The sequence below is a fragment of the Rutilus rutilus genome, assembly GCF_951802725.1.
Source record: "Rutilus rutilus genome assembly, chromosome: 7".
Lineage (NCBI taxonomy): Eukaryota > Metazoa > Chordata > Actinopteri > Cypriniformes > Leuciscidae > Rutilus > Rutilus rutilus.
Window position 1 is genome coordinate 34,925,786 of NC_140221.1, and position 23,523 is coordinate 34,949,308.

At 38.4% G+C, this 23,523-nt stretch overlaps 1 protein-coding gene across 2 annotated transcripts; it reads left to right on the top strand.

Moving 5' to 3' along the window:
* The first annotated feature begins 509 nt into the window (after positions 1-509).
* LOC311294107 (globoside alpha-1,3-N-acetylgalactosaminyltransferase 1-like) lies at positions 510-22,488 on the top strand. Of its 2 annotated transcripts, none has more exons than XM_084414776.1 (7): positions 510-648; positions 12,247-12,282; positions 12,927-12,953; positions 14,005-14,052; positions 18,489-18,518; positions 18,635-18,772; positions 20,815-22,488. In XM_084414776.1, the coding sequence occupies exons 1-7, from the start codon at positions 581-583 to the stop codon at positions 21,503-21,505; spliced, it is 1,038 nt and encodes a 345-aa protein (XP_084270902.1). In that variant the 5' UTR covers positions 510-580; the 3' UTR covers positions 21,506-22,488. The 2 variants fall into 2 exon arrangements, with proteins under 2 accessions (XP_084270902.1, XP_084270903.1); XM_084414777.1 differs by lacking the exon at positions 510-648 and adding an exon at positions 6,867-7,267.
* The last annotated feature ends 1,035 nt before the right edge of the window (positions 22,489-23,523 follow it).

Below are 23,523 nucleotides of genomic sequence, written 5' to 3' on the forward strand. Positions count from 1 at the left end.
AGTCACTTTGAGTAAAAACTGGCACAACTCACCCCACTCTCCCCCTACCTCAATTCTGAATTGTATGTATGCTGAGTTAAATACATAATGTTTTAAACAAAATTTCCAGTGTAGATTAAGTTTTTTTTTATTAATTTTTAAAGTTTTTTTATATTGGTTTGGAACAACATGAGGATGAGTAAATGTCAGAAATGTCTATTTTGGGGGAACTATACCTCCAAGCTTTGGTGTTTATGAGAAACCTGCCATTTTGTTTCAAGAGGAAACAATGAAATCTTTCCTTGATGGTTTTGAGAGGAAGTCTTGTGACCATTTGTGTGTAGGCTACATTCATGCATTTGCCAGGGACTTTTATCTGAAAGACATTGCATTAAAACTATATATTTAGCATTCTTTCAAAGTGAGCAACATGAACACCATAGTTAAGTATAGCTGAAGTTGGTGTGCTCACCATCCTACTTCTGTCACCATAGAAACTACTTCCTACTTCAGTCACCACAGAAACTACTTCCTACTTCCGTGATATGCATACATATTTGATCTAGTATCTAAAATTCAGCTCGCCAGAGACACAAGACCAATGGCAGGACTAATGAAACTAAATGTTTTTTCATTTCTTATTGTGTTGACTGGATTCTTTACAATTGGGTATGTAATTACTCTTTTGAAATTTGCTTTTGTTTTTTTGATCACAATAAACTAAAGCATATCTGGAGTATTTTGAGTTGAGATTAGGGATGGACATTCGATTACATTTTCTTAGTCGATCGTCGGGAGAACTAACGATCGACTATCGATTAATCATTCATATTTTTATATTAAAAAATTCATTATTTATTTAACTTTTTATCATTTAAAAATGCAATGAAAATACAAAATACATCGTGTTTCTCCATAATGAGATCTTTATTAGTGTTGTTATGTATGACACTGAAGCTTCGATGTGCGTATCACGCACATGCGACACAATTTCTAGTGAAGCCCATGGTGAAGCCCCGTAGCCAGAGCAAGGGTGCAGCGATTTGTATTATTTTGAAGCACCCCCGGACGCCGCCATTGGCTAACGGAACCCCACCTGCAGTTAGCATCCCATTGACTCCCATTCATTTTGGCGTCACTTTGACAGCGAATAACTTCACATCTGAGGCGTTTAAAGACTCCATTTGTCCATTATTTATTTCTAAAGAAACACGAAAATGTATAAAAGGCTCCATTACCTTGTAGCTTACGTTATGGCCCTGTAGAAGCAGTTTTTGTAAAAGTAGGCTAACGATTGCGTCACAGCCACGCGACTCTCTGTCGCACAGTAGGAAATTACCGTATTGACAGGAAGAGAAGCTCGCGGGCAATCGGGAGGACGTCGAGGCAAAATGACAAAGTAATTAATCAGAACACCGACAAAAAGTTTCTCCTGCTCCAAGATCATGGACAGCTCCTACTCACGCTCTCCGTCTCTGCGAGTTTCGGAAGGTAATGATTCAGATTGATCTTGGCACAGCCACTAGAAGACAGACGGTTTGCTCACGTCACATCTACGTCGTCGAGCTCAGTTTGAGTCTGCGCAGTACGCTGGACCCCCAGGAAGTAAAAGTTTCTAATGGGCTTCACTTTTGCTGCGTTCCAGTCCAAAATTGTCATGCCCTTCACTCGCAAACTTCCCTCCGTCTCGTTCACTCGGATGTACGTCATTGCGAGTGCCCACTACTGGCGGAAACTGCAATGGGCTGAACTGGAACGTCCTAAGCCCTTGATCACTTGGAATCAGCTGTGGAGTTGATTTATTATTTACATTTTTTTTCCTTTAAGAATTTGTTTAATGCAGCATCCAAATGTTTATGTGTGTTTGGGTTGTTTTGAACAAAAAATATATATAATTAATATATCATAGAGTTGTCTGTTGTGGTGGTGATTAGATGAGATATGTGGTGACGTCACAATCGTACTGCATTGTGGGACATATAGGTGCCTGAAGTGTACATTTGAAGCAGACTCGCTCCCTCGGTCAAAATCGAGGGAACGAGGGTCTGTCCATATAAACTTCCCTCGTCCACTTCACGAAGTGGAACGCACTTCAAAATGGCGGCAGGGATTCCCCCAAGGGGAAGTGCTTAGGGAAGTTCGCAAGTGCGTGTCTAAAAGTGGACTGGAATGCAGCATTTGTCTCCGTTGAATCCAATGGGGTCGCTGTGTCCATTTCTTTTACTGTCTATGAGCCAGAGCCATAGAGAGAATTTCTCTCTATGGCTCTGCCCGTAGCGGGGTGTGTATTGGTTTACTAGAGTCACGTGACGACGACAAACGAAGCCTCATTTTCTGTCCAATCATGTGCGCGTTTCGCTTTGGGTTTCAGAAGGCTAGATCTTATTTAACGAGTCATTGTTGGCTCAGTCTGGTTGATGTGTTTGGGTGAGGAGAGAAAATGAATTTATCCAAATCAAACACTAACATGTAAGGCTTTTATTTGTACACATAACATTGAAATTATGGAGTGTGTTGTGGTTGCTTCATCTGCCAGAGGCAGAGCTTCTAACACAGGCTGCTTCTGGCTGCTTTATTTTAAATAAGCACCAGATGGCGCTGTTCTCGACACGATGCTTTGAATCTTTTCCCGGAACAGTCAGGGGAAAGCCTCAGTGATTCATGAGGCTTCATTTCCCCATCCCAAATCTTTATTACAAGAAGATCAACTTCTGATCAGCTTCTCCTGTGGCTTCACCGGCCCCAAGCAGGAGGTCGCAGGAGGGCAGCACCGTCCGTCTCCGCCCCTTAACCGGCCAAATGCCAGGCTAAGCAGCACTCTTGAGACAAAAAACTCGTTTAAAAAACACGTTTTTTAAAAATCGTCTCAGTCGCCAGGTGTGCGCAGTCACTGCTGACTTGCCTGAGACAGTTCGAGGGCAAGAGTGCGGTTCCACTGAAGTTATTTCAGAGGTTCCTAGGGCATATGGCATCCGCAGCCGCAGCTACGCTGCTCGGGTTGCTTCATATGGGACCGCTTCAGCTCTGGCTTCGCGATCGAGTCCCGAGGTGGGCATGACTCCGGGTACCAGTTCCCCCGACCTGCCGTCAGACCTTCACCCTGTGGACGAACCTCAGTTTTCTATGGGCCGGAGTGCCCTTCGAATGAGTTTCCAGGCATGTTGTTGTACCAACAGATGCCTCCACCACAGGCTGGGGTGCCATGTGCAATGGACATGCTGCCACGGGCTCCTGGAGAGGACCCCAGCGCCTTTGGTCGCTTTGGTCTGAGGTCGCTTCGAGCCATTTATATCCCGGGAGACCTGAATCGTGCAGCCGATGAGCTCTCACGGTTTCAGCCTCTCCCTGGAGAATGGAGACTCCATCCCCAGACGGTTCAGCTGATTTGTGAACATTTCGGGGACACACAGGTAGATCTGTTTGCCTCCCACGACTCTTCCCATTACAGCCTGTTTTACTCCCTGACCGAGGGCACGCTCAGCACGGACGCAGTGGCACACAGCTGGCCGCACACAGCATTGCCTCTGCAAGTATGCATTTCCCCCAGTAAGCCTTCTTGCACAGACCCTGTGAAAGATCAGGGATGACAAGGAGCAGGTCATTTTGGTTGCGCCTCATTGGCCCACCCGGACCTGGTTCTCTGAACTAGTACTCCTCACGACAGCACCTCCCTGGCCAATTCCTCTGAGGAAGGACCTTCTTTCTCGGAGACAGGGCACCCTATGGCACCCTTGTCCCGATCTGTGGAACCTTCACGTGTGGCTCCTGGACGGGACGAGGCAGGTTTGATGACATAAGTATTAATCACTACAATACTTAGCGTCCTTGGTTGGATGAAAGTGAAATCATTAGTATAATAGTTTACAGATGCCTTTGTTGAATTGTGTTATTAAATATGGTTAAATAATTTTTATTGCAAACCCAGCCCACGTGAGAAAAAGTAACCAAAAGTAATGTAATGTAATGCATTACTTTTCATAAAATTTAACTAAGTAACTGTAAGAAGTTCTAGTTTAACTCTCAGCATGCAGTATAGGATTTATTTGCTTTGTATGAAGTACTGCCACATGCATCATACAGAACTCCTGTTCATGGATCACCTAATATTTTAATAAATAATGTGCGTTTATTTCTCTATTCCTTTGTTTTGCATGTTGTTGTTTTTTGTGCTTGATTTGTATTGTTACTGACTGTAATTAGATACATTAATTAAAAAAGTTATTAAAGTGTTTGAATAAACTATACTTTTTTTCTACATACTTAAGTGCATCTTGCTTTAGTAATATTTATTAGGAATTTTCAGATTCAAGTTTTTTTGAAGTGCAAGTGACATGAATGAGCAAAATTGTCACACTTTAAACAGAGCCAATGTCTATTACTCAAGTCTCGCATTGCACCTTGCATTCTTTCCTTTAGTTGGAGTGAAGGAAGATGAGAATGGGCAATTAAAGAAATGAGAAGCACCCTCCTGATATTGGTGACATTGATTATACATCAACAGCATCATTTGACCTGGGATTTGAGATTATCCTGTATCTTATATATTTTACTGTCTATGCGTCCCTCCTGCTCAGACTCGCCGCTCATGCGGGTTTTTAGGTGGGTGCTGAGGCTTTTTAGGTTGGGTAGAATCTGCGATATCTGACCCAGTTTGTTCGCTAGCTTCCATGGCTGCAATTTGCTTTTCTACCAACTGGCAACCTGTGGTGGCTAAATACTATTGGGTAAATTGGCAACGTGCGGTATCATACAGACCAAAACCAAAACAGACATTCTGACACTGAACACACATTTCAAACTAAAATAACTGGCTGTAGCATTGCCATTGTTATCCAGAGAAACGAGTATGTGAACTCAGCATGTTTCCTAATATCTGCAAACATATGGTATTTCTATGCTTTAGTACAATCAAAAACTTACAGCACCTTTAAATTTAAAGGATTTATTGTGGAGTGAGGGGAAAATATTCTGGGCTAAAATGTTTGTAAATGTTTCGTTTTATTCACCGGTATTTAATATACATATAAATGAATGTTTATTAACTTATTGTTTGCAATTATGAAATTGTTTGCAATTGCGAGGTTAACGGGTGTTTTTTGAGTAAGATCCATTTATCTTTTTCACCCATTTCATGAGATTACTTCCTCTTCTTGACCGGTTAAGTTTCTCCATGTCGTAAATCCTAGGGGAAGGCTTCTAAACCATGAATTTTTAAGGCGTGATATTTACATGAGGATTGTTTTAAGCCGCCACATTTATCAGCATATGATATGATCAGTCGAATGATGGGATTGGTGGCATTCTAATGTTTCATGAGAACACGTGAACCCTGTCGTAAGATGATTTCTGCACTCGGATGTGCGCTTGTTTCTATGTTAGATTGATAAATGAGGCCCAGTGTGTCAGATAAGAGAGACATACAAAACGTGAAGAGCGATAGGTCCCTAGGACTGGGATTGAAAACCATTGGGTTAAACCAGGGGTCCAAAACTCAGTTCCTGGAGGGCCATAGGCCTGCATAGTTTAGTTCCAACCCTGCTCCAACACTCATTCCTGTAGTTTTCAAATAAGCCTGAACGACTTGATTAGCTGGATCAGGTGTGGCCCTCCAGTTTTGCAGTCCTGGGCTGAATAAATATTGTTTATATTCCTCACCTTTTATACTGATTCAGGAATACAAATAATTACCTGAGAGTGATCAGGTAGCAGGATATAAGATACAGGATAGCCTCAAATCCCAGGTCAAATATTGCTGTCGACTACAACTCAATGTATAATTAATGTCACCAATATCAGGAGGGTGCTTCTCATTTCTTTAATTGTCCATTCTCATCTTCCTTCACTCCAACTAAAGGAAAGAATGCAAGGTGCAATGCGAGACTTGAGTAATAGACATTGGCTCTGTTTAAAGTGTGACAATTTTGCTCGTGTTCATGTCACTTGCACTTAAAAAAAAACTTGAATCTGAAAATTCCTAATACATATTACTAAAGCAAGATGCACTTAAGTATGTAGAAAAAAGTATGGTTTATTCAAACACTTTAATCACTTTTTTAATTAATGTATCTAATTGCAGTCAGTAACAATACAAATCAAGCACAAAAAAACAACAACATGCAAAACAAAGGAATAGAGAAATAAATGCTAAAATGCTACAAAAGTAGGTGATCCATGAACAGGAGTTCTGTATGATGCATGTGTGAATATTATGTGTTTTTTCTCTAATGAGGAAGTAACTGTTTTTCAATCGCAACCAAACCCCCAGTGGATTAGAACAAAGGTAACGCAGTTGAAAATACCCATCGTGGTTTGAAAATGCCTCACTAATTGGGTAACACCCACTAGCATTCTACAAAGATATGCTTTCATGATTCTCTGATCCACTACTAATAAATATTAGGTCAAACAGATCATATGCATATAAACAGTGTGAATTCATCAGGATGTTGCTTCTCATAACACCTGGTTTTAAATTTCACATGCAACTGGTTTGGATCTTTGTTCTCTTCTTCCTGTCAGGCATGTTTTTTCTATCTATGAGGCTATTTCTTGACTCCTTTGAGTTGGCTTCTGAGGTTGGTTTCACCTTAACTCAGATCTACAACAAATATTTAATTTTCAAGAGAATTCACACGTTTTTATTTTGTTTACTACACCCGAGTTAAAATCCCTAATGAATATTCATGAGTTTCACAGTATATATTTTTACTTCTTGTTCTGTTCTGAATACGATCAAAGTATTCACACAAAGTAGGCTTACACACTGCACGTGTGTGAGATTGACAGCTAGCGATTGAAATGGGTACTGCAGTCCAAATTCAAAATATTGGAGAGTTGTTTCCCCGCCTCCTCCTGCGCAGACTCACGCTCACGCGGGTTGCCAGATTGAGGACACGCAAGACGCAACAGGAACGAGCGCAATTGACAATGGAAGGCGAGGAGATATACACACTATATACTCAAATAGTAAAATAGAGTTTTAATAGTCCTGTCCCTGTGAAGACTTTGGTACTTATTGTAATGTTATCATCGACTAATGGCTTTGATATGGTCAGAGCGTGTTTGCTTTGAGCATTATTTACCTGTGCTCTTATCCAGGTCTGAAACCACCATGGCAACACACTCCTCCTTCCTTGATCTAAATCTCTCCTGGTTTATTCCTCACGCTTAACCTCCAGTTTAGTCTATAACTTCATGTCATTGTGGACACAAGTAGTCCAGGAATAATGCTACACAATAAGAATCTTGTTTTCATGACTCTTGTAGTCTTTGGAATTGTACTGAGTGGGTATGTAAATACTTTTTATCACTATTTGTTGGTTTGACTTTCTAATTGGTTTATGAATTGATGTGATATTACCTCAGTCAGTATTAATGCAAACTCTTAATTAAGTGTCTAGAAGCACTTGAGTAATTGTTCAGAAGTTGAGAAATACTCTATGCACAATGTTAAATTGCATTTCTTTGAATCTGTTGGAGACTGAAATATTCCCAGACATCAGTGTTGTCAAAAGTACCGGTAAGTTACTTCGGTACTGATTTTTTTTAAATATGACGATACCAGCATTTCTGTAGTACTGGTAGTACCGTGTATATTCGGTACCCACTAAGTTCTTTGCTAATAGGCAGCTTCTTTCAGTCGCTTCCGTGTTTATCTAAGCGCGGGGCTCCAGACTAACTTTTTTACTAGGAGCACTGTAGCCGATATATACCACGATATATATAGTGTCTGTGTATATTAAACCGCAAAAAGACTATTTAAATATTAACCCTGCATGTTCTGCTGGTCTCTGTGTGAATTAATGGGGCAGACGCGTGGTTTCATTTACCTTACACACAAACACACACTGAAGCACGAGTGACGCTCTCTGCTGCCTCACGATATGACGAAATTTATCTCCAGAGCCTCTCTGAGAGTCACTTCATGAACATTTTACCGTTTCATTTGAGAAAAACTATCGTCACATCATACACAGAAACTCAAAGGTCTTCACGGCAACCCGTCAAAATAAATGTTCGGTTTAACGTGAAGAAATTGACAGAAATAATTATATTAGGCTACTGCACAGTAGATTTAGCGACGTCTCCATGTATTAAAAATTCTACTACTAGCCTAGCCTACTAACGTTACTAGCCTACTAATAATGTGTGCATAGAAGGTTGCTTATTTTTCACTTGATTTTTTTTTATAACCAATATTTACGTTTAAACAGCATGTAGCCTTCAATGCTTATGTATTATTTACTTATGATTACTGTCATAAATAATAAAGTCATTGAATTGAATTTAATATTTTTTTCAAATATTTAAAGGGATGGTTCAGAGTAAAATCAACTTAGGGTCCTTTGCACCATGACCTCGAGCCAAACACCCCCCCCAGAAGCTTTTTTTCCCTTGGTTGAACATTATTAAAGTTAGAGCTTATTTAGAGAAATCAGCCGGATGGCTTAGTGCAGATGCTAATGGATCCTATGATGTATCTCGTAAATGACCCCACTAATAATGCCCAGAATGGTACCAAACTTCTACAGTAGTACAAATAGGTCTTGTACTCATTAAACGAGGCATTGGAAAGTTTGTAAGTACATCAGGAGTTTATTTAAATAACACTTGACGGACGGCTCATGCTACCGCTAACCCGGACGTCGACGTCACTTCAGTGGTTTGGGAAAAGCACGTAAAAGTCCTGGCAGAAAGCGATGCATAAGGATGTAATGTAACGACGCCCAGTTCCAGGAATGCACTAATATTATGTTGGTAGTACCAGTTTGCAACAATTATTAGTTAACACTAAGTTGTTAACACTTCGGAAAAAATAATAATTCGTCGTTCAGTTTTGGTATCGTGACATCCCTAGGTTGTCAATGTCACATTATAAGTTCTTACTCCATGCCCTCTGCAACAAAATCAGATTGTCTGCTTTGTGATGGCTTATCATAGAGTAAAATTGGGATATGAAGTGTTTAACTTCAGTATCCTTAAGAAGAAAATCTAGCTATTCAGGCTAAGACTAGCATGTCGAATCTGAACGAAATGTCTTATCTGCAAGTATTTAAAGAAATCCTTTTTGGGGCTATTATGCTTTACATGTAACTCATCAAATTACATAAAAACACAATAAGGCAAAAGGCACACAGTATTGATTCAAATACTTTAGATAAAAAAAAATGTTTTTAATAATGTCTAAGTTAATACTTGTTAAAAACAGTCACTTTATAGTAAAGTATGTACTTTTTTGTTAAACAAATATACTGTAATAAAATATGTTAATATAATTATTTTATTTTTTTTTAAGTAAAGATTATGAAAGCATTGATGGAGATCCCATAATAATTTAATATAGATTCACAGTAGTAACAAAAAATATTTTATTATTTTAATATCAGATTTTTATTATTTCATTATAAATAGGCTATGGGTATTATCTCTAAGGTGGACACCCAACTTAATATATGTTATTACCATCTGAGTCTAACCATGTCATGTCAACTAATGGAAAAGCCAGAACGTGCATGTAAACGCATTGTGGATAGGATAGGCAAGCTCTGATTGTACTTGAGAGACCAAGTTTTGACAACTCTAATAATGAGTGGGTTTTCTTTTACCTGTCAGGGATTTGTATTTTATTTATTTATTTGATCTAACAACATTGTTTTATTAGTGTATAGCTGTCGTGACACAGGCTGCCAGTCCAAAAGACAGCAAACGACAGGGAAGTAATTTGTCCTTTAGCGTTACAAAAGCAACAAAGGTTACTTTGGAAATGGAAACATATTTGACACACACAAATGGAAATGTTTAGGTTTGCTGTAGGGTGTGACCCCCTTAACTTGCTTAGCTAGTTCAACCTGTACAGACAGTTCTTTGTCAGTTTTATTCCAAATGACACACAAGGGTCGATACTCACAAGCTACTTATTTGGTATCGATCTGTGTAAAAAAAAAGTTCTATAAAATTTTAGGCCAACCAGTTTGCTCCAATTTTTTAAGTAGATTCAACTTGCCCGGGCTAACAGTGTAAACTGAAGCCTAATTGTGCTCATATTTGCTTAATAAATAAATGTATTAATGGCCAGTATGTATCATGTAGATCTTTGGGCCTTTCCAAATAGCCACGGTCTTGGCCACTTGAGAGCGCGTGTGCGTGACAGGAAGTAAGTGTGCAAAACTGTCCTGAAAAAATCTTGTGAGTTCTCTCTAATTGCTAGTTCAGGTTTTGGCTGAAGGCTACAGTTTGTCCGGTCAGAACAATGATGTCTCACTCAGGTTATAATCCAAACCGTTGTCTTTATTAAATGTGCATAGATGTGTGGTTCTGGGAATAAAAAAAGACAAATATAAATATGGATATGGATGTAAACATATATAAAAACACAACACAATATTAATCAAGCTCATTTGGTAAAGCACTGATGAATAACGGTAAATATGATGATATACTTGAATAAATGGGAATGGATGCGTGTGCACGTGAGCATGGCTGCTGCTGCACTTGTGGTCAAACCAAGATGTAAACAACTTGACCTGAGATGCAACCGTGCATTGGTGATTATAAGGACTAAATATGACCAATACTGACAGCGAATGACATAAATAAATATGGAATGACAGTAATATCACAGCAGCAGAATATAATTATATAAACAACATTAAAGGCCCTCTGAAGTACCTTGGAAACCCGTAGCTTTGTATGATGTCACCTGCTTCTTCTTCATATTATTATTATTATTATTATTATTAACATTATTATTTATTTTTGTTGTCATTTAAGGTTTAAATTAATCAGTAAAATATACTAAATAAATGTAAGCCTATGTATACTGAATCTTAAATATATTCACTGGATCCATTAATACTAATGCTTTCTTTTCTCTTCTCTTCTACTTTATATCTAAAAAAATAAATAAACCTATACTGCGTCAGACTAAACTGGGAAGGGTCACAGCACTTACATATGTTAGTTTAACTGCTTCTATTGCTCTCCTCATTTGTAAGTCGCATTGGATAAAAGTGTCTGCTAAATGATTAAATGTAAATGTAATAATAATAGGATAATTAAAATCTTATCGTGGCCTCCAGATGCTGGCTTTTGCATACGAGATCTTCCAGGAACCAGTTAAATGTTAAAAGATCTTACAATAACCCTTTTATAGAATTCAAGTTCCTCTAATTTCCCCCAAAGCACTTCGAGGTTGTAATGAAAAGGTGACTCCAGAACCTCTGAACTGAATACAAAGTGCTTAAGTTCCAACAAGAACCGCAAAGATTGTCAATGCTCCACCAGTAACCCTACTATAGGAGAAAGAGCTTTGAGGCACTTAAATTACATTTTTAAGGTCATTGAGTATCCTTTAAGTTCATCTCCTAACGTGAGGGAGGACACAACTGGTAAAAACCAATGCGATCAAATCCCGTTTTTATGGTGTTGCTTGGCATCTTACTGAGAGGGTATGTAATTACTTTTTGAAATGATGTTTGGGTCTAAAATTAATGGCCCAGTTGAGAGGCAATTTTCATGTAATAAATTGGAAGTGTGTGAGAAAGTTTACTGGAATTAAATGGAATTTTTTATTTTTTATTTTTTTGCATTACTACTCCAAGAATTCTCTCTAAACACGGATCACATGTTGTTAGGGAGCTCATGTGGAGCGATGAGCACTTCACCAATTGTGAAACACCACAGATGTTTTCCAGCATACTGAAACATTAGACAGACTGCAAAACTCCCAGTGTAATTTAATACTTGGGGGTTTTGCAGTTTTATTGTGTAAAAAAAAAGAAGGAAAAAAACAACAACACTTGTTTCAGTTTGGCCTGGATCCCATTGCAACAGGTGCTGAAACAGTTTCTACTAATCACACCGATCTTGAAATTATTTGGAAGTGAAAGAGAGAAGGTGAAGTAATTATTGTAAAAGTCACTTATTACATTTCTAGCTTGTCAGTTATATCCTCACTATTTTTCATATTTTATCGATTTGGGTTTGTCGATTAGTTGATTAGAGTTACATTGAAATAAGTAATGATGACACAACAGTAGCTCCTGAAAATTCCCCCCACAGTCTTTCTGTTGGTCCGCTGGGCATTTATAGGGACAGATTCAACCCTTATAAACTTTTCTATACAATAATGTATGTTTACTACAGTATAGATCACTGCAAAACCTAGTATAAACAGTATTATGTGTATTAAATCGGATAATTCAGTTGAGAAAATATATGATCTCCTTCACTTTATCATTCATGATCTGTTATTGTGTTTCCTCACAGACTTATTTTTTTCGTCTACACCTCCAACTCACAAGGGTAAGTGTTTTTCAACTGTGTGTGATAACTACACCCATCAAAACATATACCTCTATATACTCAAATACCTCTAAAACATAACCAGTTATTAGCCTACTTCTAGAAATGAATGGGATAGCCTACCCTGCTTCACATTGGTTACATTATTCATTAATCCTATATTAAATTAATTACTGTAAATCAGCCTACACCAAGCAGTTCATACACCATTCATAACATAATTCAAAACGATCACTGACACGGATCAGTGGCCTAGTTAGCATGTCAGATTTGTTTGTGCTGTATTTATTAAGTGTCAATGTATAGCCTACTTAAACTTTAAACATGTTTTTACAAGTACTTTATAATGGCAGTCAATTGTTTTAATCAAAATAAATGTACTTTTGGACGTTACGCTTGCCTTTTTTTCAATAAACACTTTTCCCAGCCTTTTTTTTACTTTTTGTTAGGCTACTTGTCATTTTCATACTATTCATCCTCATGAGAGACTAGTTGCATTTCAGCCTCACAGTAAAACAAAAAATTAATTAAAAAAAATTAATAATAATATTAATAATGTAAGAGTAATCCCTTATTCCTGAATTATAAGGTAATGTATTGTGACCATGTAGTATTTCAGCATTTTAATCTTATATCTGTTTCAGATATAAAGAGCCAGGATTCTGCCTTAAGTAAGTACTGCCACTCTTAATACACTCACTGAGACACATGCTCAAATCATACACTTACACATACAAAAGCGTATTCAGAAGCATACATACATTATATGCACATGGCCTACACTATAGTGCGAGTTCAAACTTACTGTCAGCATGGCCAAGTGACTATGTAATTTTTTTCCCCTTATTTTATACTATGTATTTTATGTCTGCTTCTCTCCTGTTTTTGGACACTTTTGCTTGATTACCCTGATGACCAGTAAGGTATTACAGTAATCTAGCCTTGGGGGTCATGAATGCATGAATTAACTTTTCTGCATTTGACACTGAGAGCATATAGAGACATTTTTATGATGGAAAAAGGCGGTTTTACAAATTCTAGCGTTGTTTTGTCAGGCCTAAAAAAAATATGGAGCTCAGTATCATCAGCATAATAGTGAAATCTAACTCCATGTTTCCTAATGATATCTCCAAAAGGTATAAGCAGGTATACATTTATAAACAATGGTTTTAGAAATAAGCCTTGCAGTACTCCATATCAAACTTGAGATCAATATGTGATCGAGTAACAGTGTGATGCAGGCTTAGCAAAGAGGATGAGAGAAAAGGTGGAAAAAATCCTAATTTACATTTTATGTGGACCAAGTGGAATACATATTAAGACATTTCATCTTTAAAAAATGTGTATTCTGAGTAGTTTTTGAGAAGAGTACTTTGTACTTTTACTTAAGTACTTTTTTTGACACCAGTACATTTACTTGTAATTGAGTATTATTTTAGCAATGCAACATTACTTATACTTAAGTATACATTTTCAGTACTCTTTCCACCACTGAATTCGGACCATAGAGGTTTAATGAGGTAGGTTACATGTTAGTTGTAATGTAGCTAAATCACACGTTCTTCAATCTGGTAGATGCATGCATTATTGCAGTTGCTAATGATGCATACTGTACAGTAAGCCTGCACACACATGCATCCGCATGTTAATAAAGAAACACAGACACAACAGATGTTATATTACAGAACACAATCATTCACTGCTGTATCTCTTATTTCTTAGAGTAGCAAAAGAGCACCAGGACAATTCTCTGTTGCAATCACCACATGGGTGAGTACAACAGTTCATTCAACAGTTTTGCTCTAATTTATTGTGACTTGTGTGTTGGAAACAGGATTTTATTCAGAGCCCAGGAATGCAATCCATTAACCTCATACATTTCTGTATTTGATGTAATGGCAGTCACTATTTTGCATAAGTTTTGTTTATGTGGTGGCTTCCTTTAACTACCACTTTAAAACTGTAACATCAAAACAGGATTACAATCAAAAGTACAAAATCAGGGGTATGGGAGTTGTAGAGGAAATATTAGGATTTGAGGAAGTCAATGATCTAGATTGTCTTAAGACTTTGTAAATTGAATCAGGACAAGAAAGGAAATCTGATTTCATATTTCATATTATATTTCCTAAAGCCATTTCTTTGGTAACTACATTGATATTATGTCAAATAAGAGACAAATGTGTTGTTTTTTGTGTATGAACAAATAGTACTTTATCATTTTATATAATTTTCCTTTAATGGAAAGATGAGTTTTATTAGCTTGCGTTCAAAGCTAATCTCTAGGTCAAACTAGACTGCCAAAGAATTAAGCATGTGAACTGCAAACAATACATGTTTTGCGATTCATTTTACATTAATTTACATATAAATACATCATAAATAGTTTTGTAGAGAAGATTATTTTCATAAATTAACTTTTTTTTTAAGATGGGCTTAAATGGTGCAGTGCCACAAAACACATATAAACTATGGGCAACACAAGCTAACCTTGAATGGAAAAAACTTAACATTTCTCAATGTGGGCACAATGAAAATTATTATGATACTTAGTCCACAGTATATTTAAGCTCCCTGCATGTATTTATAAACATATCTGACATTTTTAAAGGAAAATATTGTCTTTTTTCACCATCACTCACTGTGGAACCATTTAAGCCCACCTTAAGTGTTTCAATGAGGAATCCCTCTAATTGCAAACTTTGATACATTTTCTGAAAGTGTTTAATGATAACATTTCTTTGTGTGCTTTTACCTTACTAACCTTTTAACCGTACCTTAATTTACAACTATATTTAGATAGGCCTACAAATTCATTCAAATGAGATAGAGCTTGTTTTGTCCTAAAGTCCTTTATGTATAACCGGGCATAATTCGGGAGCCAAGCCGAGTTAAGGCTTGAGATTTGGGGCATGGAGAGGTCCCAGAGGGACATTCCCCACAGTCCTGAGCCCCCGGGACCGTCCGGCTCTGAGATACTGCCACTTTCTGTCCAGCTTTGACCGGGCAAAACTCGGGACCCAAGCCGAGTTGGGGCTCCGGACTCCGGGCATGGAGGGGTCACCCAGTGGGCCCCCTATGTCGGGAGTATTGAGCCCTAACTTTCTTCCCGAGATATGGTCACTTCCTGTGGGACTTTGATCGGGCATAACTCCAGAGTCAAGCCGACCTAAGGCTGCATACTCCCGGTGTGGGGGGCCCACTAGGAGACCCCCCGAAACCCCAGAGTCTGGAGCCCCAACTCGGCTTCCTTCCCGAGATACACCCAGTTAAACTTCCACCTTTTACCAGGCATAACTCGGGAGCCAAGCCGACTTAAGGCTCCAGACTCCCGGCGGCCCACTAGGAGGCCCCCCTAAGCCCAGAGTATGGATTCCCAACTCGGCTTGGCTCCCAAGATACACCCGGTCAAACTTCCAGCTTGACTCCAGCTACAACACCAGTCAAGCCGACTTAAGGCTCCAGACCACCGGCCACAAACACCTACCCATCCCACCCAGGGCTCTAATCAAACGTTAGCAAAAGGAATTATTTTAATACTTCCCTGTCACTGAATAAATATATTGATGTTTTACTTCTTTAAAATCAATTCATTTTTATATTTTGTGAATCAAAGATGATGTGGGCTTATTTGGAACACATGCGGGCTTAAATGGTGCCAAAGTACCAATTAAGCCCATGCCAGACTTTGACTTTATTCCTAAATTATCTTAATTTTATATTCTAAAATGTAAAATCAACTAATTAATACATTTTCAAATGAGAGATTTAAGTACTTAAATTATTTTACTTAGAATTAATAACAAATAATTATTCTTATAAACTGTCAATATCTATGAAAAAAACCTAGACTTAGATTTTGGTGGGCTTAATAGGTACACTTACCCATATGTAAATGGTATTGTATATATGCTATTCAGTGTGTGAGAAGGTGAGGTATTGATGGGCAAAACTGAAATGAGCTTTGAAAGTTATCGTTAGCAGAAGCTGACAGGTAACCAGGGGGACTGGTTTTGGTGAAATGCCCTGCTGAGGTTTAAAGGTGCTGTATGTAAGCATAAACATACCGTAATATGTTTGCAGATATTTAGGAAACATGCTAAGTTCACATACTCGTTTCTCTGAAAAACACTTCTATAGCGAGTTATTTTACTTGTCAGTCAGTTTTTGTTTTGGTCTGTGTGATCTCGCCCAGTGCCAGTTCACCTGATAGTATTTCGACACCCTGGGGTGTTGGCAGAAAACACTGTGTATTAATTACAAAGCCTTGGAGACATGCAAACAAACTGGGTCAGAGATTGCAGATTCCACACAACCTAAAAAGCCTCGAGCCATCTAAATATCTCTATGAACGAGAGCATATTAAAACACGGATTCAACTCATTAACTTATGCAGGAATATCAAGGCGGGTCCCCCTACTATAGCACGTGATGACGCAATGTCCACGAGTAGGCTACCATGAATAGGACAGGATAGGATCATAGGGACACAGCATATACAGGTGAAACTCGAAAAAATTAAATATCTTGCAAAAGTTCATTTATTTCAGTAATTCAACTTAAAAGGTGAAACTAATGTATTATATAGAGTCATTACATGCAAAGTGAGATATTTCAAGCCTTTATTTGTTATCATTTTGATGATTAGGGCTTACAGCTTATGAAAACCCCAAATTCAAAATCTCAGAAAATTTGAATACTACATGAAATCAAAATTTTTTTTTTTAATTTTTTTAATTTAAAATTTTAAATACAGAAATGTCAGCCCTCTGAAAAGTATAATGATGCATATGTACTCTGTACTTGGTTTGGACCCCTTTTGCATGAATTACTGCCTCAATGCGGCGTGGCATGGATGCTATCAGCCTGTGGCACTACTGAGGTGTTATGGAAGACCAGGATGCTTCAGTAGCGGCCTTCAGCTCTTCTGCATTGTTCGGTCTCATGTCTCTCATCTTTCTCTTGGCAATGCCCCATAGATTTTCTATGGGGTTCAGGTCATGCAAGTTTGCTGGCCAATCAAGCACAGTAATCCCATGGTCATTGAACCAGGTTTTGGTTCTTTTGGCAGTGTGGGCAAGTCCTGCTGGAAAATGAAGTCAGCATCTCCATAAAGCTTGTCTGCTGAAGGAAGCATGAAGTGCTCTAAACTGTCCTGGTAGATGGTTGCGTTGACTCTGGACTTAATAAAGCACAGTGATTTAACAATAATAAATTCAATTAAGAGCTTTAGATGTTAAAGGGATACTCCACTTTTTTTTGGAAATAGGCTCATTTTACAACTCCCCCAGAGTTAAACAGTTGAGTTTTACCGTTTTCGAATCCATTCAGCCGATCTCCGGGTCTGGGGGTCCCACTTTTAGCATAGCTTAGCATAATGAATTGAACCGGACAAGACCATTAGCATCTCTCTCAAAAAAATGAACAAAGAGTTTCGATATTTTTCCTATTTAAAACTTGACTCTTCTGTAGTTACATCGTGTACTAAGACCGACGGAAAATGAAAAGTTGCGATTTTCTAGGCTGATATGGCTAGGAACTATACTCTCATTTCTGCGTAATAATCAAGAAACTTTGCTGCCGTACCATGGGTGAAGCAGGCCTAAGGATATGACGCAGCACCTGATAATAGTCCCCAGCTCAGTAGCCTATTATCAGGCGGCATGCGCTGCGTCATATCATTACGCCTGCTTCACCCATGGTACGGCAGCAAAGTTTCTTGATTATTACGCAGGAATGAGAGTATAGTTCCTAGCCATATCAGCCTAGAAAATCGCAACTTTTCATTTTCCGTCGGTCTTAGTACACGATGTAACTACAGAAGAGTCAAGTTTTAAATAGGAAAAATATCGAAACTCTTTGTTCATTTTTTTGAGAGAGATGCTAATGGTCTTGTCCGGTTCAATTCATTATGCTAGGCTATGCTAAAAGTGGGACCCCCAGACCCGGAGATCGGCTGAATGGATTCGAAAACGGTAAAACTCAACTGTTTAACTCTGGGGGAGTTGTAAAATGAGCCTATTTCCAAAAAAAGTGGAGTATCCCTTTAAGATCCAAGTTCAGCCCACTGTAAGACACATCATCTACAACAGACACTTGAAAAGTCAAAACACAGTCTAAAATAATGAGGAATAACAAGCTTTGTGTGTAGGAGATCATTACAAGACATCACAACTGTTCACAACTGATTTTTTGTTTTTGCGCAGGCTTTCATACAATCAGCCCAGTGTTGTGGGGTAAGAACATAAACATTTATTTTTGTATAGCCTACATATATTTTTCTTTTATACTACTATATGCATTTGGATTTGGATTTCATGCATGTGTGTGTGAATTTCTTTCTTTAAAACAGCCCAGATGGCAAAGTTGTTCCCTTGACCCCATGGTTGGCCCCAGTTGTATGGGAAGGAACTTTTGATCCCACGTTGATTGATTCAATCTACAAACAACAAAACATCACCATAGCAACTACAGTCTTCGCTCTTGGAAAGTGAGTTCATATCTCTCCTATTTCTGATCTTAACTGACTTTAAATTTAAACAATATATTAAATAATAAAGAATGACCTCTCAGCAATGGTGTTAGGTAATCAGACATTTTTTCTGTAATCTGGCCAAAATCTAAAAATGTTAAAGGCAAAGTGCTACACACGGGCTAATTAAGACAGTACTGGCTTTGACTAATGCTAGACTAAGACACTCTTCTCAGCTCCTCAAATTCATAAAACATTAGCCATATATTGCAAACAAGCAGAGACGGTCCAAACTCCAAACTACACGAGGCACTTCATTCACGATAGAGGCAGGGTGGAGTTATGACGTTTTGACGACAGTTTGAGGATCCAATGGAGTTGGATGCAAAATCCACAGACAGATGTAAAAGGTGAGAAATAATAGATGAAAAATGTAGGCCTAGATACAAGGTTTCTACCCGTCAGCAACGATATATACACCTGTTTATCTAGTGCAGTAACATCCACCCCTTGACCCTCAACTTAGACAGTTTCTACTCATATTTACTCTTCAGGAAGCTCCATATACCACAATGCAACACGATTGTGACATCACAGCAGATCGTACTTAAGCTACCCCCACCCCACACAATTTTAGTATATGGTATTCATTATTTTGAGATTTAACCACATACTTTTACCTACCTTAAGAGAACAGTCACAATTACACAAATGAAAATTATAATTTAATTAACTAAGTTTTCCTCAGCAGCCTAAACATGCAGCACCTACAGACTTATAGAATGGTGCATAAAACAATTCATAAAGAAAACATTTTTTAAATAATAAATCAGCACAATTAAACTCATTTCACGGGCTCCGCCAGTAGTGGGCACTCGTGCAACATAGGCAATGATGTACAGCCAAGTCAACAAAATGGAGGGAAGTTAGCGAGGGAAGGGCTTAAATTAAACTGGTGTATCCTGTTTTTGTTTTGTTAGTTGTAATTTTAGTTTTTATATTTTCTGCAGATAATGCCACCTTTCTGGGTAAATTTATGGATAAAAAATGAATGGATAACCTTAACTTTCAGTTCTAAAAACTGAGGTAACTCAGGGTGTGTAACTACGGTACATAGCAACTTTTTCTCTTTTTGCTTCAGAGGTATTCAGCGCATGAGTGCTTTATTGATATTACAATATTATATGTAAAGCAATGTTTGTTTTATTCTACCCATTTTATTATGTCACAACATGGACTTGTATTCAAAGGGTTTTATGTGTGTTTGTTTTCAACAGTATGATTTAAACAGTGTATTTCTATAATAAAAATACATATGTGAATGTATTTTTCAAAATGCAAAGCAAAATGGCTAAACATAAAAATGAACTTATACAGCCATGTTATCTTTGCAAGCACAGACTGTTTTTTAGTTCAATAAATTAAAGTATTTATATAACAACAATGATAATTAAGTTTTAATAATAATTCTTATTATATGAGAATAGGTAAGTCTGTACCACAACTATAGTAACACAGAGTAACAATATTGTCCCAAGGTTCTAACCACTGCTCTGTGGGGCAGTGTGGACCCAATTGGCAGATAATCACAAGAGGCAGGTTTAGAAGGAAAAAACATATAGTCTTTACTTAGTATTCTTCTTGAGCAAACACAAAGGATCCAGCATCAGTGCTGGGTTGAGCAAGGTACAAATCCACACTGGATGATGCAGGCAAAAGAGTCATATAACATAAAACATTTACCAGAGAAGCTAGTCAAAAAGTTCTGAGCAAAGTTTTTCTGGGTTGACCAAACGGGTAAACACAAAAGCATAGGCTAGGCAAGAGACCTTCAAGATTGAGCTAGGGGTACAAGCAAATGCAAGTCTTTAAATATACACCTGTTACAACAAGGTAGGCACAGGTGATTTCATTGAACCAATAATGAGCAGTGAATAAGGAGGAAGATGTGGAAGGTCTTGTGCTCTGTCTCCCTCTGCTGGACAGACCGTGGTGTGACGTGTTTTTTGCCAGTTTATTACTTTACATTTTTTGTCTCTCTCTCTCTCTCTGTTTTTCAGGTATACACAGTTTCTTAAAGATTTCCTTGAGTCTGCAGAGCAGAATTACTTTGTTGGACTTCGTGTGCATTATTATGTGTTCACTGATCAACCAGATCAAGTTCCTGCAGTGAAACTGAATGAAGACCATCATCTGACGGTGTTGACAGTCCCTAGTTCTAATAGATGGCAGGAGATCACTTTGAGAAGGATGGCAAGACTGGAGGAACTGATTGAGAGTCGACTGGTCAATGAAGCCGACTATGTTTTCAGCCTTGATGTGGATACAAAGTTCTATGGTCGCTGGGGGGCTGAGACTTTGGGTCGTCTGGTAGGTGTGATACATCCTGGTTATTATCAAACACCTCGTGAACAATACCCATATGAGCGCAGACCAGAGTCTCAAGCTTTTATTCCTTCTGCTGAGGGTGATTATTATTATGGTGGGGCAGTGATCGGTGGCTTAGTGAAAGACGTACATGAGATTGCTAAAAGCTGCCGGGAGCAGCTGGACATTGATGCATCTAAATCCATCGAGGCAGCATGGCAGGAGGAGTCTCATTTGAACAAGTACTTCCTTTATAACAAACCCAGCAAGGTGCTCTCACCCGAATATCTGTGGCAGGACTTTAAACCTCATACAAACGAGGTCAAAATCATTCGCTTTTCTCAAGTTATTAAGAACTACGCTGCTGTTCGACCAAACCCATAGCAGCTGTTAACTGAAACATGCAAAAAACACAACATTTGTGATTGAAATATATATTATCAGATTAATTTTTGTCCTTCACTAAAGTGCCATAAAAAGCATTTTACTAATCTCAAATGCTGGTTAAAACTCAGTTATCAGCACTTGCATAGGTGAAGGGGGAGGCAAAGAAAGGCACTTTGCTTAAAACAAAAACAGGTGAAAGATTTGCATGGTTTTCTATTTATTCTTTTTTTTTTTTTTTATATACACATATTTGTACTTTGCAGGAGATTAATTCATATTTATTTTTATCACTCTGGGTTTGGGTTTTGCCATAGACTACTGAAGGGGGTGGATTTTGGAATCCACTGCTGATTCAATCTTTATCTAATGAGTGATTATAATTAAGGTATTAATCAATATTTTTCCTTCTAAATATCACATGAGTTGAATGACTTCTCTAGGCTTGTGAGATTTTACTTTGTTAAAGCCTTACTTTCCAGTTAGACTAAAGTGTCCTCTCCTTGAGAGAAAGAATGTATTATCTTGATGTTTTGAGAATACTCTCCTGTTTATAGTTAGAGCCTGGCCAAATCCAACCTTGAAAAAGCTGTGTCAGTGTGTGTGTTAGTCTTCTTGCTTACAGGTTAAGGAACCACTGGCATTATTGGAGATTGACTGAGTTGTTGTTCTGGACATGCTGGTGCCCAGCAACCCAAATCTGCGACCTGGAAGGTCACGACGTACCTAACTTCAGGGTCCGAGTGTCAGCTGCATAATTTACTGCAAAAATGACTATGTTTATCTATTTCTTAGCCAATGAGAATCATTCAACCTGAAGCAAGGACGTAGCTTAGACCTTGGTGAAGGGTATTGGTGTGATCTTTGTTACTGTAAGCGGGGCGGCCTTAGGCCGGCCGGCCTACGAACTCCGTGTGAGTCTTGAAGTTGACTTCTGCCTGATGAAACTGCAAACTATCTTCAGTAAAACTTTTCTTTTTTGACTCCAGGTCTTCATTCATCATATCTGGTACTCGGTCTTTGACTGTAAATCCCCTTACACTATTATGTCAGAATGGTCATATGTGTTCTGTCTCTGATGTATGATGTAAACCTTCCCCCATGGTTTTTAATTTACAACGAGGCTGACAGAGAGAGAGAGAGAGAGAGAGAGAGAGAGAGCCAGCAGAGCGGAGAGAGCGAGTGGGTATGGATGGAATAACCAAATCACATATGTAATCTGGAGCCAACCCATGTATTGAACTGGAAGCCAATGCAGATGCTGGAGCACCGGGATAATGTGATGGCATGAAGACATAAGTCAAAACGCGAGCGGCTGAGTATAGTCCTATTGCAATTTGCAACCTCTTAATACACCTTGCTGGTAAAGCCGCAAAGAGAGAATTACAATAATCAAGCCTCGATGTGATGAAGGCATGGATAAGCCTCTCTGCATCAGGCCTAGAGAGAAGGGGTCTAATGCGTGCAATGTTCCGCAGAGGGAAAAAAGCAACCCCCGGTAGCCTGTTTTTAAAATAAGAATTAAAAGTCAGCTGAGCATCAAAGATCACGCCCAAATTACGCACCTGGCCAGAAGGGGTCATTTGGGTATTGTCCACTGAAAGTTTAAAATCATTACATACTGACATTAGATGGAGTGCCAATTAATAAAATTTCAGTTTTGGAACAATTTAGTTTAAGAAAGTTGTGTATCATCCACGCCTTGATTTCCAATAAACAGACAGAGAGAGTCGAAGAGGAAGAATTGAGATCAGGCTGAGAGCTAATATAAATCTGGGTGTACTCCGCATTACAGTGATAGCTCACTGTTACTTACATAGCTCATGTAAACGGCGTTTATGACGAACTGCAGATGCTGATATCATTAGCAGGAATTTTAGGCTGATTTGGCTATTGCTACTGGAATGGTGGGTCCATTAAAACTCATTCAGTCATCAGTTACTTTTCCCAGTTTATTTGACTTGACATTCGAGTCGACATTTGTCAGATGGTAGTGATGGTAACTGTTGGTTTCTAAA

What these genes read in the sequence shown, in the direction of transcription:
- LOC311294107 (XM_084414776.1), top strand. Translation starts at nt 581, where the DNA reads ATGGCAGGACTAATGAAACTAAATGTTTTTTCATTTCTTATTGTGTTG. An exon ending in CTGTTGCAATCACCACATGG is followed by an intron (nt 14,053 to 18,488) that starts GTGAGTACAACA and finishes GTTTTTGCGCAG; the next exon opens with GCTTTCATACAATCAGCCCA. An exon ending in AATCAGCCCAGTGTTGTGGG is followed by an intron (nt 18,519 to 18,634) that starts GTAAGAACATAA and finishes TCTTTAAAACAG; the next exon opens with CCCAGATGGCAAAGTTGTTC.